This window comes from Thamnophis elegans, chromosome 15, assembly GCF_009769535.1.
Source record: "Thamnophis elegans isolate rThaEle1 chromosome 15, rThaEle1.pri, whole genome shotgun sequence".
Taxonomy (NCBI): Eukaryota; Metazoa; Chordata; class Lepidosauria; order Squamata; family Colubridae; genus Thamnophis; species Thamnophis elegans.
In genome coordinates, this window is record NC_045555.1 from 9,000,874 (window position 1) to 9,013,844 (window position 12,971).

A 12,971-nucleotide genomic window follows, 5' to 3' on the forward strand; every position below is an offset into this window, starting at 1 on the left:
GCCTGGAACTGGCTGACCATCTCAGCCCACTGAGCCTCCAGGCACCGGTACCTGGTCTTGCACTCCCGCAGGTCTTCCCTCTGCTTGGAAAGCCTATGCTCCCAGTCCTCAGTGAGGTGCTTCTGCTGAGCGTCCTTCTCAGCCAGATCCTATTTGAACTGAGCTGTTTTGCCAACTCTTTCTCCTGGTGGCTGCTTAGCTCCAACAACTGCTTCCTGTTGGGGTGCTAAGGAGCCCGGGCGAGGAGGGGCTGGGTGGGGAGGGGCAAATAGAGGCCAGCGCGGTGCCCCTTAACATGAGTGACATCTAGTTGGTCACACCCACCCAGTCATATGGCCACCTAGCCATGCCTATCCAGCCGGTCATTAGGCAGATCATATTAGTGGTCCACGGGATTTAAAACTATGAATTTAGTGGTCTCTGAGGTGTGAAAAGTGGGTGACCCTTGCTTTAAGTGACTGCTTCTAAGCAGCTGATGGGGAGGTTGGCATCTGACTGGCATTTCTGGGGGGGGAAAATCACCCTTTATGGAAAGCAGATTGGGTGAACCACTTTCTTTTTTAATGCAGTTGTGTGAACAAGGGGCATGGCTCACTGCTGGACGATCCTTTGCAAACAATTTAGATTAAGAAAAAAGGGAGATTTCAAAAGGGGTTTTGGGGGGTGGGGGCAGCACGGAAAGGCTGAGCTTTTTCTGGAGGCGAAACAAATTAGCTTGAATTCCCTTTGTCCATCCCAAAATCTATTACTCTTACTGGCCGCTGCGTCTGGATTGTGACTCTAACCTAGGGTAGATTATTAGAGAGTTAAGCAGAGACATCACCTTGCCAACAAAAGTACATCTAGTCAAGGCTCTGGTTTTCCCAGTGGCAATGAAAGGTGGACCATAAGGAAGGCTTGAGCGCCAAAGAATGGAGGCCTTTGAACTCTGGTGCTGGAGAAGACTCCTGCGACTCCCTTGGACTGCAAGGCCATCCAACCGGTCAGTCCTAGAGGAGATCAACCCTGACTGCTCTTTAGAAGGCCAGATCCTGAAGAGGAAACTCAAATCCTTTCGCCATCTCATGAGAAGGAAGGACTCCCTGGAGAAGAGCCTCATGCTGGGAACGACAGAGGGCAGAAGAAGAAGGGGACGGCAGAGAAGGAGGTGGCTGGATGGAGTCACCAAAGCAGTCGGAATGAGCTTCAATGGATTCCAGAGGATGGGAGAGGACAGGAAGGCCTGAAGGAACATTGTCCATTAGGTCGCGATGGGTCGGACACGACTTTGCAACAACAACAAAAAGAGGGGGGGGGGGTTTCCCGCAGCATCTCTGCATTTATCCCCAGAATTTCTCATCTTGCAGATCGGCTTGGCTCCCCATTCGTTAACCATTTTTTTTTTCTCTTTGTCTTGTTTTAGAGTTTCCAATAGATTAACTTAACTCTCTCCCGGATTAATCTCTAAAGCAAACAGCAGGATTCTCCCGTATTTGTTTGCTTTCTAGGGAGGAAAAAAAATGATGTTTTGATCTCATTTCTACTTACACCCCATTGTGTTTTTAAATTTTCCCAGTGGGATTGTTCGGGCACCTCTATCCCCAAGTCCCTGTTTGCAAATTGAACAAGAGCTGAAAAGTTGGAACTTTTGTTTTTTTTCCTGGCTGTTGTTCATATGGGCAGGGTTATTTGAGAGAGTGGTAAATCCAGTGGTTTTTTTAATTTTTTTGTTACATAATTAAAATTCGTTTGTAAACAGAGGGTTGTCCAGTTTTCCCCCTTTAACATTTTCACCTATGCATAATTCATTTTACATTATATTTCCGTTTCCAATTTCAGCTGTGTTATTTTCTTCCCATATTTTCCAACTTTTAATTTTTATTATGTACATAAGCAATGTCATTTTTTTATCCCTTTAGAAATAAACCAAATTTATCATTTCATTTCCATCTATTTTCTATAAGTAACGTGCCTCTTCAAATTAAGCTCTTTACATGAGAAACATTTTACTTAATTAATTTGCACAATGAACAATATTAGTGTAGTTCACTCCCTTCTTAATTAGCTACGTACCATTGCCATGATTAACACATTTCATTTCATTTTACTAATCCCCTGTTCCTAGATCAGTGTTTCTCAACCTTGGCAACTTGAAGATGTCCGGACTTCAACTCCCAGAATTCCCCAGCTAGCGAATGCTGGCTGAGGAATTCTGGGAGTTGAAGTCCGGACATCTTCAAGTTGCCAAGGTTGAGAAACACTGTCCTAGATATTCACACACACCCCTTTTTCTTCTTTTTATATGCATTATATCTTTTCTTCTGAATATATTCTATCGCTTTTCGATAGATTGTTTGGATGACCCAAGATTTTTCTTTTTCGCTTCCTATTATTTCTCTCTTCGGTTTTTTTTTTGGCTAATTGCCAAAATTAAAAACCAGTGGTTTTTGAAGAGGGTCTTCCCCCACAGGATGTTTTTGGAGACCCTTCCCCTCCCTTCTCCTTTCAAGCTGCTTCCGCTCTGGGCCGCCTCCCCGGATGGCAGCTCTCCCAAGTGAGCCAGGCAGCTGTTCCCAAAATTAGGGAAGGAAAGGTCAGCCTCGCCATCACTGAGCTATTCTTGTCATCAACCCGCCCCGAGCGGCTCACGAGCTTCATTCCCCCCCCCCTCCCCACTCTTGCTGCCGGCTTGATTCTCCCTGGGGTCCTGCCGGTACCCGGGCCCGTTTCTGCAAGGATGGAGAGACCACCACTCCGACTCGACCGAATTTTAGTCTTTTGAGAAAGAGGAAGTTTGAATGACGTGGGGAGAATAGCTCCCACAGCTAAAATGTGGAGGAAACGGCATCGGGCAAGTGCCAAGGATTACGTGATTGTTCACTTCTCCTCTTCCTCCTCTTCCTCGCTCTCAGGTAAGGCCAGGCAGATGGACTATCTCACACACACACACATATACCGGGAGAGCTTGAGTCCTGTGCTGGGAGGTAGGTTTCTGTATCGGGCTCAACAGAGCTGAAACCAGCTGCCGAGATTTGGTGGCATTGCGTCCTGCGTGGCTGGTTGGTGCTTTAACCGCCTTGGCAAGGATTTCATTCGCAGTCGGGGGGTGGGGCTGTGTGAATTCATTCGCAGTCTGACTGATCTTTATATTTTATGTTTATTTTTTCCTCTGAGGTTGGGGTAATAGGATGGGCTGGCACAGAATCACCTGGGGAGCACACTTGCAGCCCGGAACCAGAATTAAATCTCCCCATCCAGCACCCTCCCATCCATCCCCAAAGAATGCAGCTTGGCTTACTTGCTAAGAGTCGCTCGCTCCTGCTTTTTCTCCCCCCCAGGCAGCCTATGATTTTTTGGGGGTGCCAAGTTAGATGCCGCCTCTCTGTGTTTTCTTCGCATCCCTTCCAAAAACGCCGCCCTGCAAAACGCTTTGTTGATTGCCTTTCATTGACGTTGGTTTGGAGACGCTGCCCATCCAGGAATCTTCTTGGATTCCGCTGGCAGTGCCAACCGTGCCCAAGGGACGGACTTTTGCTGAGTCACTTCGCGCCATTGATTCGTCGGTGCTGGAGAAGGGCCGTTGTGCAAAACTTAGAAAAAAAAAACCTTGCTTTTTCCCCCCCCCCCCCCCGCCTGGGACTTTGTCAGTGCACCAATTAACGCCACTCAAGGAAGGTGAAATTGCCAGACTAATCAGAATAATACATTTGCATGATGTTGGCTTGAGTTTCCTTCTGATTTTGCCAGTTTCACCCACACGCCGGCTCTCTCCTGTTGAGGACTAGACGCATGTTTTAAAACCCGGAGGATTGTCAGTGAAGGGGGAGGGGGGGCATGATGATGGAACTCGGCTGGCGTGCGTTAAGTTTAATCCGCGTCGCTTCGCGTTTTGCTTTGTGGGTATTAACAGCATCCCTCGATTGCGCTAAAGCGCTATATAAAGTCACATTGCTTTCATTTTACCTCAGGGGACTCCGAAGAAGAAGAATTGGGCTTCCTGGAGGTGCCAGTTTCAGATGCCAAACAGCTGCCCGAGTTGGGGCCGATGCCCGAAGGGTTAAACCCTCAGCAGGTTTGTTTAGGGCCCACGGTGGCTAACCTTTTTGTCCTCGCACCCATAATGCAATGCGTGCACGACAAACACCCCTGCACCCTCCCCAGCACATACACGTGCGACACCCCCCTGCGCTCCCACGGGCATGCAACCCCCCCACCCATTTTTTGCTTCTAGGTTGGGGCAGGAGGCCTCCCAGGTCCAAAATGGGGGCACCGGGGTGGGGGAGAGCGCGAGCCCCCCTCTGCCCCCCGCCCCCCCGTGCTCCATTTTGGGCCTGGAAGGCCTCCCGCACCAACCTGGAAGCTAAAACGGGGTGCGTGGCACTGCACGAGCCCCAAAATGCAATGTGAACGCTCCCTCGGCATGCACACACGGGTCCCCCTCATGCGCCCCCCCTCCCCCATGCATGTGCGGCAGGGACCCAAAGACCAGCTGGCTGGTGGGAGGCGTGCACGCATGCGCGGTGGAGCGCCAGCTGGCGTGCCACAGAGGGGTCTCTGTGTGCCACCTGCGGGCCAAATGCCACAGTTTCACCATCCCGGGTTTAGGATGTCGAACCTGACATCTAAATTTGGTCGAACTGGGTTCTTTATTTGGGGTTTTGGGGCCCTCTTCCTGACAAGGGCCCGGTCCGCTGCAAACCAACCCCCCAGGGGACGTTTGAGGTTTTGAGGCAAACGCTACCGAGCTGGCGAATCGCCTCCTGTGGCGGGGAGTTCCACAAGCTGCCCCCCTGTGGGCTTAATTCTGTGCCTCTCTTTTTTTTTTTTCCTCCCAGGTGATACGTCGTCACATCCTGGGCTCCATTGTGCAAAGCGAGAGGAGTTATGTGGACTCGCTGAGACGCATTTTACAGGTATTTTGTCTTTTTTTTCTTTTGACTTCTCGAGAGGAGATGCTCTCTGGGTGCCCCTTTGGCCAAGGGTGGGAAGCCACATCTCACATCTTCTGGTTGATTCCGGCTTTGTAATACGGGTAGTCCTCGACTTACGACCACAATGGACCCCAATATTTCTGTTCTTCAGTGAGACGTGGGTTGTGAGGTTCCCCCCCTTTTACGACCTTTCGTGCCGCAGCTATTAAACGAATTAAGTTAGTAACGTGGTTGTTAAGCGAATCTGACTTCCCCATTGACTTTGGTCGCAAAAGAGGATCACATGAACCCGGGACGCTGCAACCCGTCATAAACACGAGTCAGTTGCCAAGCATCAGAATTTTGATCATGTGACCATAAGCGGTTATATGTGCGGGAAAACAGTGATAAGTCATTTTTTTCAGTCCTGTTGTAAGTTGGAACAGTCACTATACGAATGGTGGTAAATCAAGGACTATCTGTACATCGATATCATCGTCTTTTAATGCCCCCATAATCCCTTGTGGGGTGGAGTCTGGGCAACTGAATGGAGATGAATGTTGACTGGCCAGATGCCCTCCCTGTTGCAAGTGCGGAGTTACATTCAGCAGCTATATTCTCATGGTGCCCAGAGAGAGAAATATCTGCCTCTCCCTAGGATCGAGCTCACAGCCTCCTGATTGTGAGGCCAGGGCTCCCCCTCTAGGCCACCACACCACTCTACCTGTACATCAATATGATAACCCAAAAGATGGATGAGTCATCAAAAGAGTGTCTCCTGTCCCCTTCCGAAACAGGATTATAGGAACCCCTTGATGGAGATGGAGCCCAAAGTCCTCAGTGCCAGGAAATGCCAAGTGGTCTTCTTCCGGGTCAAAGAGATCCTCCAGTGCCACTCCATGTTCCAAATCGCCTTGTCTTCACGGGTGGTTGAGTGGGACTCCATGGAGAAGATCGGTGACCTCTTTGTGGCCTCGGTGAGCAATTGATTAGACGTGGAACATGGCGGCCCGTCTCAAAGATGTGACTTCTCCGAACCTTCTAGGGGACTCTAGAAGTGAATCTTGGGGTCTCACTGTCCTCCATTTCTTCTCCAAAGTTCTCCAAGTCCATGGTCTTGGATGTGTACAGTGAATACGTCAACAACTTCACCAGTGCTATGTCCTTAATCAAGAAGGCCTGCATGACCAAACCAGCTTTCTTGGAGTTCCTCAAGGTAAGAAGAATGGGCATCACAAAGGCCCTGGACCCTGGGGCAAGACCCATCAAGGGGTTATTCTTAGTTTAGTGGCCATAGAGGTTTATCCATCAACCTGGTTTCTCCAGATAGATGATGGTTATGGTGTGGCCCGACAGCGGCCTGCAGAACTGGCAGCAGAGTCAGATAGTGAGAAGGTTGGGGAGGAACATGGGCCAGTCCTGGGAGCTAAGGAACGTTCAGACGAAGGCTCTGCGTCGGAGGCAGAGAGGGAGCTAGGCAGAGGAACAGCTGGAGCCTGTTCCCAGTGTGCGAATGCGCAGAGCTGCCAGAAGGCAAGAACAACTAAGAAAACAGGGTCGACTTGGGAGTTAAGCCACACTTTGGAGGTGATTGGCCCCTCCATAGGAAACAAAAGAGGAGCGAATGGGGAGGGGGTTTTGCAGGAAACAATTTGTTCCTTCGGTTGGTTCAAGAGTGGAAATTCTGTTTATGACTATAAGAGACTCTGTGCCAAGTTTTGCCTTGCCCTGCATTTGGAAACTAGTTATTTGGCAGCTCTCCAAACGAGATAAGGTTCGTGTGGATAAACATTCCTTGGAAATTTCAATTTAATAAAATTTGTATGCCGCCCACTCCCTTGGGACTCTGCAAAGACTGTTTGCTAAGTCTTGCTGGCTGAGAATGGAAGGAATCCACAGTCGTGTAAATAAAAGGGTTTTTTGCCAGGATCAAAACTCCACTTCTTGCTTGTTAAGAAAGCCATGGGCCAGAACAGGTGATCTCTCCATCTCTTAACTTATCTGAAGTATTCTGCTGTCCTTGAGGTTTCCGCTCTTGAGAAGGGCGATAGTTTCAATAGTTAGGAAAGCAACAACCGAAATGAAAGATAATTGGATTCGTTAACTAATCCATTCCGTGGCTAAATTGCATTTGAATATGAATGCGTTGTGAGGTTCTAATGGGGATAATGAAAAATTGTGTTTGCTTCCTGCCGTTGAGTTTAGAAGTGTAACAATTAATAATTTGGGTCTAATCCCCTGCTTCGTTCAATTTGAGTCGGGGTTTTTTGGGGGGGTAAACAATGGAGAAATATTGCAGAATTGGACGCAGCTGAAGAATTCCTGGATCCAAAACCCACTTCAGGTTACAGGTGTAGAGTAGAATGGTTTTTATTCCGGTGATGGCGAACCGGCGGCACGCAGAGCCATCTCTGCAGGCACGCAAGCCATTGCCCCCCCCCCCAGTCTCTTCGTTCATGCCGCGCACGCCTCCCGCCAGCCAACTGGTCTTTGGGTCTCTGCCACACATGCGCGGGGAGGGCAGGGCGCTCGTGTTGCATTTTGGGGCCTCGCACGGCGCCCCCATGCCCCATTTTGGCTTCCAGGTTGATGCAGGAGACCACCTAGGGAGGAGTGGGTCCCTGCTGCCATTGCTACTGGTTCGGTGCCTGAAAAACTTTGCACTCGAATGCAAAAATTTTGCTCACACGCAAGCCAAATGCATCCTCCTTGCAGGTGCGCATTTGCACATTAAACGTTCTGCACATGTGCAAACCATTAAAAAGGGGGTGGGGGAATTACATTTTTTTTCAATGAAGATTGTTCTGCGCATTTACCGAACAGAAAACTGAGATGGCGCCACCGAGGATAGAACCGATATGGTGATGTATCCGCTGGAGTTACTACCTATAGGGCTGAACCGTATCGTACCGGTAGAAACCCACCTCTGCTTCCAGGCCCAAAATGGGGCACGGGGAGCCTCACGCTGTGGGCCCCCCCTTCGCAACCCATTTTGGCCTTGCAAGGCCTCCTGCATCAACCTGGAAGTAAATAACAGGGGGGGCTGAATGCACGGGGGAGCTCCGGGGGGGTGGTGTCACATGTGCATGCGGGGGCAGGAAAAACAGGGGGGGTTCGCTTGCACTTGCGCGGGGGCAGGTGCGCAGGGCGGGTGTTGCACACAAATTGCATTATGGGTGTGCCGCGACAAAAAGGTTGCCCATCACTGAATTATCTTGAATTCATTCAGTTGGCAAGATGGGGTTGTGGATGGTCGTAGAGCAGAATTGACGTTGAATAGGACGAGCCTCGCTGAGATGGGACCACGCCATGAAGGGCCCACCGATAACATTGGAGAAGGAAGAACAGAGGTTTTCACACCTCAACCGAGCCATTATAACTTCCTTTTTGCAGAAGAAACAGATGGCCAGCCTTGACCGTGTCACCCTCTACGGCTTGATGGTGAAACCCATTCAAAGGTTCCCCCAGTTTATTCTTCTGCTCCAGGTACCATTTTTGTTTTCTCGGGTTCTCGAATTAGGGGAAGACATCTAAGTCTGTGACGACCCCGGGCACGGCACAGAGGCAACACAGTCAGCTGACAGTTCAAACCGCCCCTTTATTGCTCCAAATGTTACCCAAACACTCCCAAATTTCTGGCAAGATCCTGCTGTGGCCCACCGGCGACCAGCGGAACTGGCAGCAGAGTCGGGCAATGAGGAAGTTGGGGAGGAACATGGGCCTGTCCTGGAGTCTGGGGAAGACTCAGACAAGGGCTCTGCATCGGAGACAGAGAGGGAGCCAGCAGCGAGGCAGAGGAACAGTTGAAGCCTGTTCCCAGTGTGCACATGCCAGAAGACAAGAACAACTAAGAAAGCAGGGTCGTCTTGGGAGTAAAGCCACACCTTGGAGGTGATTGGCCCGTTCCATAAGAAACAAAAGAGGAGCGAAGGGGGAGGGGGCTTTTACAGGAAACTATCCGTTCCTTTGGTTGTTTCAAGAGTGGAAATTCTGTTTGTGACTATAAGAGACTCTGTGCCAAGTGTTGCCTTGCCCTGCCTTTGGAAACCAGTTATTTGGCAGCTCTTCAAATGAGATAAGGTTTGTGTAGATAAATATTCCTTTGAAAGATTGTGTGCTAAGCCTTGCTGACTGTGAATGAAGGGAATTCACAGTCGTGTAAATAAAAGGGGTTTTGTCAGGACCAAGAGTTTGCTCCTTGCTTTCTAAGGAAGCCTGGGTCAGAAAAGTCCCAGAGCAAAGTGATCACACACACACACACACACACACACACACACACACACACACACCTCCAGCAGCCCCTGGCTGCAAGTAGTCCAGCACAATACTGTGAACACAACGGCTAAAAAACAAGAAATCCAGCAGGGCAAGGGAATAAGTAAATTAGTTCAGGAAGCAAAGGAACTAAGGCAATCAATTCAGGAGGCAAGAAATAAAGCAAGAAGTCCAGTTAAATGTCCAATATCGGCAACGACCCACAATCCTCCATGAATTCAACATTTTGTTCTCAACAAACTCCCCTCCCCACAGCATCTCCTTAAGTCTCAGTCCACAGGTGTGCCTTGTGGAAAGGAGCAGGGCACTCTCCTCCTAGTAGTTGGGTCAGCCTGCGCTGTTCCTGCCTTCTCTCCACTCTCCATGCTCGCGGATCAGGAGGGAGTGGTCCTTCCTTGTTCATCATCTGAGCTAAGTCTCTCGTATTTACCGCTTAGCCTCTCTTGGTCATTTTGCCCTTGTTCCTCCCTGCCTACCAGCCGTCCCAATCCTGAAAGGCCCTGGCCTGACTCGGCCTGCTCCTCTTCATATTCCTCCCAAACCAATGAAACCGCCCACTCGATAGCCGTCTGCTCGGGCTCGTCTTCCTCCGCAGATTAGGCTACAATAGATTCAGGCTCTAATGGGGGGCATGACAAGATCCATGTTTCTCAACCATTTGAAGATGGGTGGACTTCAACTCCCCGAATTCCCCAGCCCACTTGGGGTTGAAGTCCATCCATCTCCTAGTTTGTAAGGTTGGGAAACCTACAATCTAGGTCAGTGGTCACCAAGTGGTGATCTGTGGACCACTGGTAGTCCGTGAGAAAATGTTGGTGGTCTGCAGAAAAATTATTTGCATTCCTTATATTGCACTAAATCAGGGGTCCTCAAACTACGGCCTCTGAGCTGGATACGTGCAATGAACGCTTGTGTTGTTGCAGAGAGTCTCCCCCTTCAGGGTCTTTTTGTGCGGATTGGAAGGGGGCAGAAATTACAATTTGAACTGAGTCAGCTGTTTTGCCAACTCTTTCTCCTGGTGGCTGCTTAGCTCCAGCAACTGCTTCCTGTTGGGGCCCTAAGGAGCCCAGGCGGGCAGGCGAGGAGTAGCGAGTAGAGGCCAGCAAGGCGCCCCTTGATGTGAGTGATATCACTTTGGCCACGCCTACCCAGTCACATGACCACCTAGCCACGCCCAGCCATCCGGTCATTAGGCAGGTCCTATTAGTGGTCCGCGGGATTTAAAATTATGAATTGGTCCCTGAGGTCTGAAAAGTTGGGGACCCTTGATCTGGGTTACGCCAAGTAGAAGGAAAAGGTTGGCTTGGCATGTTGAGGAAACATCTGGGGTGGGCCTGAGGATGGGACTCAGATGTCCCTCAATTCACTGGTCTGCTTCCAAACTTTGCTCTCTCTTCCCTCCAACCAGGATATGCTGAAGAACACCCCAAAAGGACACGCTGACCGGTTGTCCCTCCAGCTCGCCCTAACCGAACTGGAGACCTTGGCTGAGAAGCTGAACGACCAGAAGAGGTTGGCCGACCAGGTGGCTGAGATCCAGCAGCTAACCAAGAGCGTCAGTGACCGCAGCCATCTCCATAAGGTGCGTGACCCTCAGCAGGATGCCCAGCCCCAGCGGCCAGTTCCAATTTCCTTCTGGATATCTTCGGATGACAACTTCCAGCATCCAAGTGTGGTTGTCACCTGGACATCTTCAGGAAACTTGCTTTGCTTTTGGTTGGCTCTGTGAGGGTCTCCTTTGGTTCCCGGAACTATTTTAGGGTTCATCTAAAATGAAAATAAATAAAAGGTTTTGAAGCTGGTCAATATACTGTATGTATGTATTGTATATATCTATCTCTCATTATCTCTATCTTTCTATCTGTCTCCCTCTTTCTCTGTCTCTCTCATTTTCTCTCTGTCTGTCTGTCTATCTCTGTCTATCTCTCATTATCTCTATCTATCTCTATCTACCTAGCAATCTCTCTGTCTATCTGTCTGTCTGTGTCTCTGTCTCTCATTATATCTATATCTGTCTGTCTGTCTCTCTCAGTCTCTGTCTCTCTCTCTCATTCTATCTATCTATCATTATCCATCCACCCATCCATCCATAATCATCTCTCTCTCTATCATCTGTCTGTCTGTCATTATCCATCCATCATATCTATCTATCTATCTATCTATCTATCTATCTATCTATCTATCTATCTAATCTATCTATATCTGTCTCTCTCTGTCTCAGTCTCTCATTACATCTATCTATCTATCTATCTATCTATCTATCTATCTATCTATCTATCTATCTATCTATCTATCATTATCCATCCACCCATCCATCATCATCTCTCTCTCGCTATCATCTGTCTGTCTGCCTGCCTGTCTGTCATTATCTATCCATCCATCCATCCATCATATCTATCTCTATCTATCTCTCTATCTATCTCTCTATCTATCATCTATCTAGCTATCTAGCTATCTCTGTCTATCTCTCTCTCTGTCTCTCTCAGTCTCTCTCAATCTCTCTCATTCTATCTATCATCTATCTATCTATCTATCTATCTATCATCTATCTATCTAACAAAATCTCTGAATTCTCCCCACTGAGCTGATCCATTTCACATATTACACAACAAACCAGATTTTCCCAAACCTGCTTCTGATCCAAACCATTAATACATCCTTAATTTACTTACTCTGAGCAAAGCAATCCTTTCATTAAAAAAAAAAAATCAATTTATTCGGTAGCATTCTGTGACTTGGCCTTTAGTTCTTCAACAAATAATGATTAAATCCACCATGTTCATGAACAATATCAGAAGTACGGTTCCCTTTTTTTTCTTCTCTTTTTTCTCTGTTTGCTTTTTCCTCCAGGGAAAATAGCCTTTAAAAAGATATTTTTTTTCCCCACCCGGGTCGCTTTCCGATAAGGCCAAGGTTCTGTTCTGCTTTGTAATTTCATTTTATGTTTTGCTTTGTTTTCCCTTCCCCCAGTTGTTAAATTCGGGGCAACGGCAGCTCTTATTCTGCGAGACCCTGACGGAGACCGTTTATGGCGACCGAGGTCAACTTATCAAATCCAAGGAACGGAAGGTGTTTCTTTTGAATGACGTGTTAGTCTGCGCCAACATCAACTTCAAGTGAGTCAAGTCGGTCGGAGTTGTGTGTCACAGGGGAGGTTGTGATCCAGCGGATGTCGGAACAGAAACAGAAATTTAAAATGCAAAGGGGTTTTGGTGCCCTTCCTTGGTATTCTCAGGACAAATCCAGAATAATAGAGTTGGAAGGGACCTTGGAGGTCTTCTAGTCCAACCCCCTGCTTAGGCAGGAAACCCTACACCACTTCAGACAAACGGATATCCAACATCTTCTTAAAGACTTCCAGTGTTGGGGCATTCACAACTTCTGGAGGCAACTTCTGTTCCACTGATTAATTGTTCTCACTGTCAGGAAATTTCTCCTTAGTTTTAGGTTGCTTCCCTCCTGGATTAGTTTCCATCCATTGCTCCTTGTCTTGCCTTCAGGTGCTTTGGAGAATAGCTTGACTCCCTTTTCTCTGTGGAAGCCCCTGAGATATTGGGACACTGCTATCATGTCTCCCCTGGTCCTTCTTTTCATCCAGCTAGACATACCCAGTTCCTGCAACTGTTCTTCATATGTTTTAGCCTCCAGTCCCCTAATCACCATTCTTGCCCTTATTTTGGCCTCTGGAAACAGGTCTTAATTTCCTGCCTTCCTTAGAATTATTGGCAGACTGTGAGAGTTATTCCTTGCTCAAATGTGTGTGTGTGTGTGCCGGGGGTGGTGGTGGTGGTGGTCTTGTCATTCATT

The 12,971-nt window shown here is 48.5% G+C and overlaps 1 protein-coding gene across 2 annotated transcripts in view; it reads left to right on the top strand.

The window, feature by feature from the left end:
* Nucleotides 1-12,971, top strand: part of ARHGEF10L (Rho guanine nucleotide exchange factor 10 like) — a 97,203-nt gene that overhangs the window by 43,336 nt on the left and 40,896 nt on the right. For both annotated transcript variants that reach the window (XM_032231606.1, XM_032231605.1), the window contains 7 exons: nucleotides 3,948-4,051; nucleotides 4,815-4,892; nucleotides 5,687-5,866; nucleotides 5,989-6,105; nucleotides 8,283-8,375; nucleotides 10,573-10,746; nucleotides 12,135-12,280. In XM_032231606.1, the coding sequence (XP_032087497.1) occupies nucleotides 3,948-4,051; nucleotides 4,815-4,892; nucleotides 5,687-5,866; nucleotides 5,989-6,105; nucleotides 8,283-8,375; nucleotides 10,573-10,746; nucleotides 12,135-12,280 (892 nt within the window). The remainder of the gene's footprint in view (nucleotides 1-3,947; nucleotides 4,052-4,814; nucleotides 4,893-5,686; nucleotides 5,867-5,988; nucleotides 6,106-8,282; nucleotides 8,376-10,572; nucleotides 10,747-12,134; nucleotides 12,281-12,971) is intronic.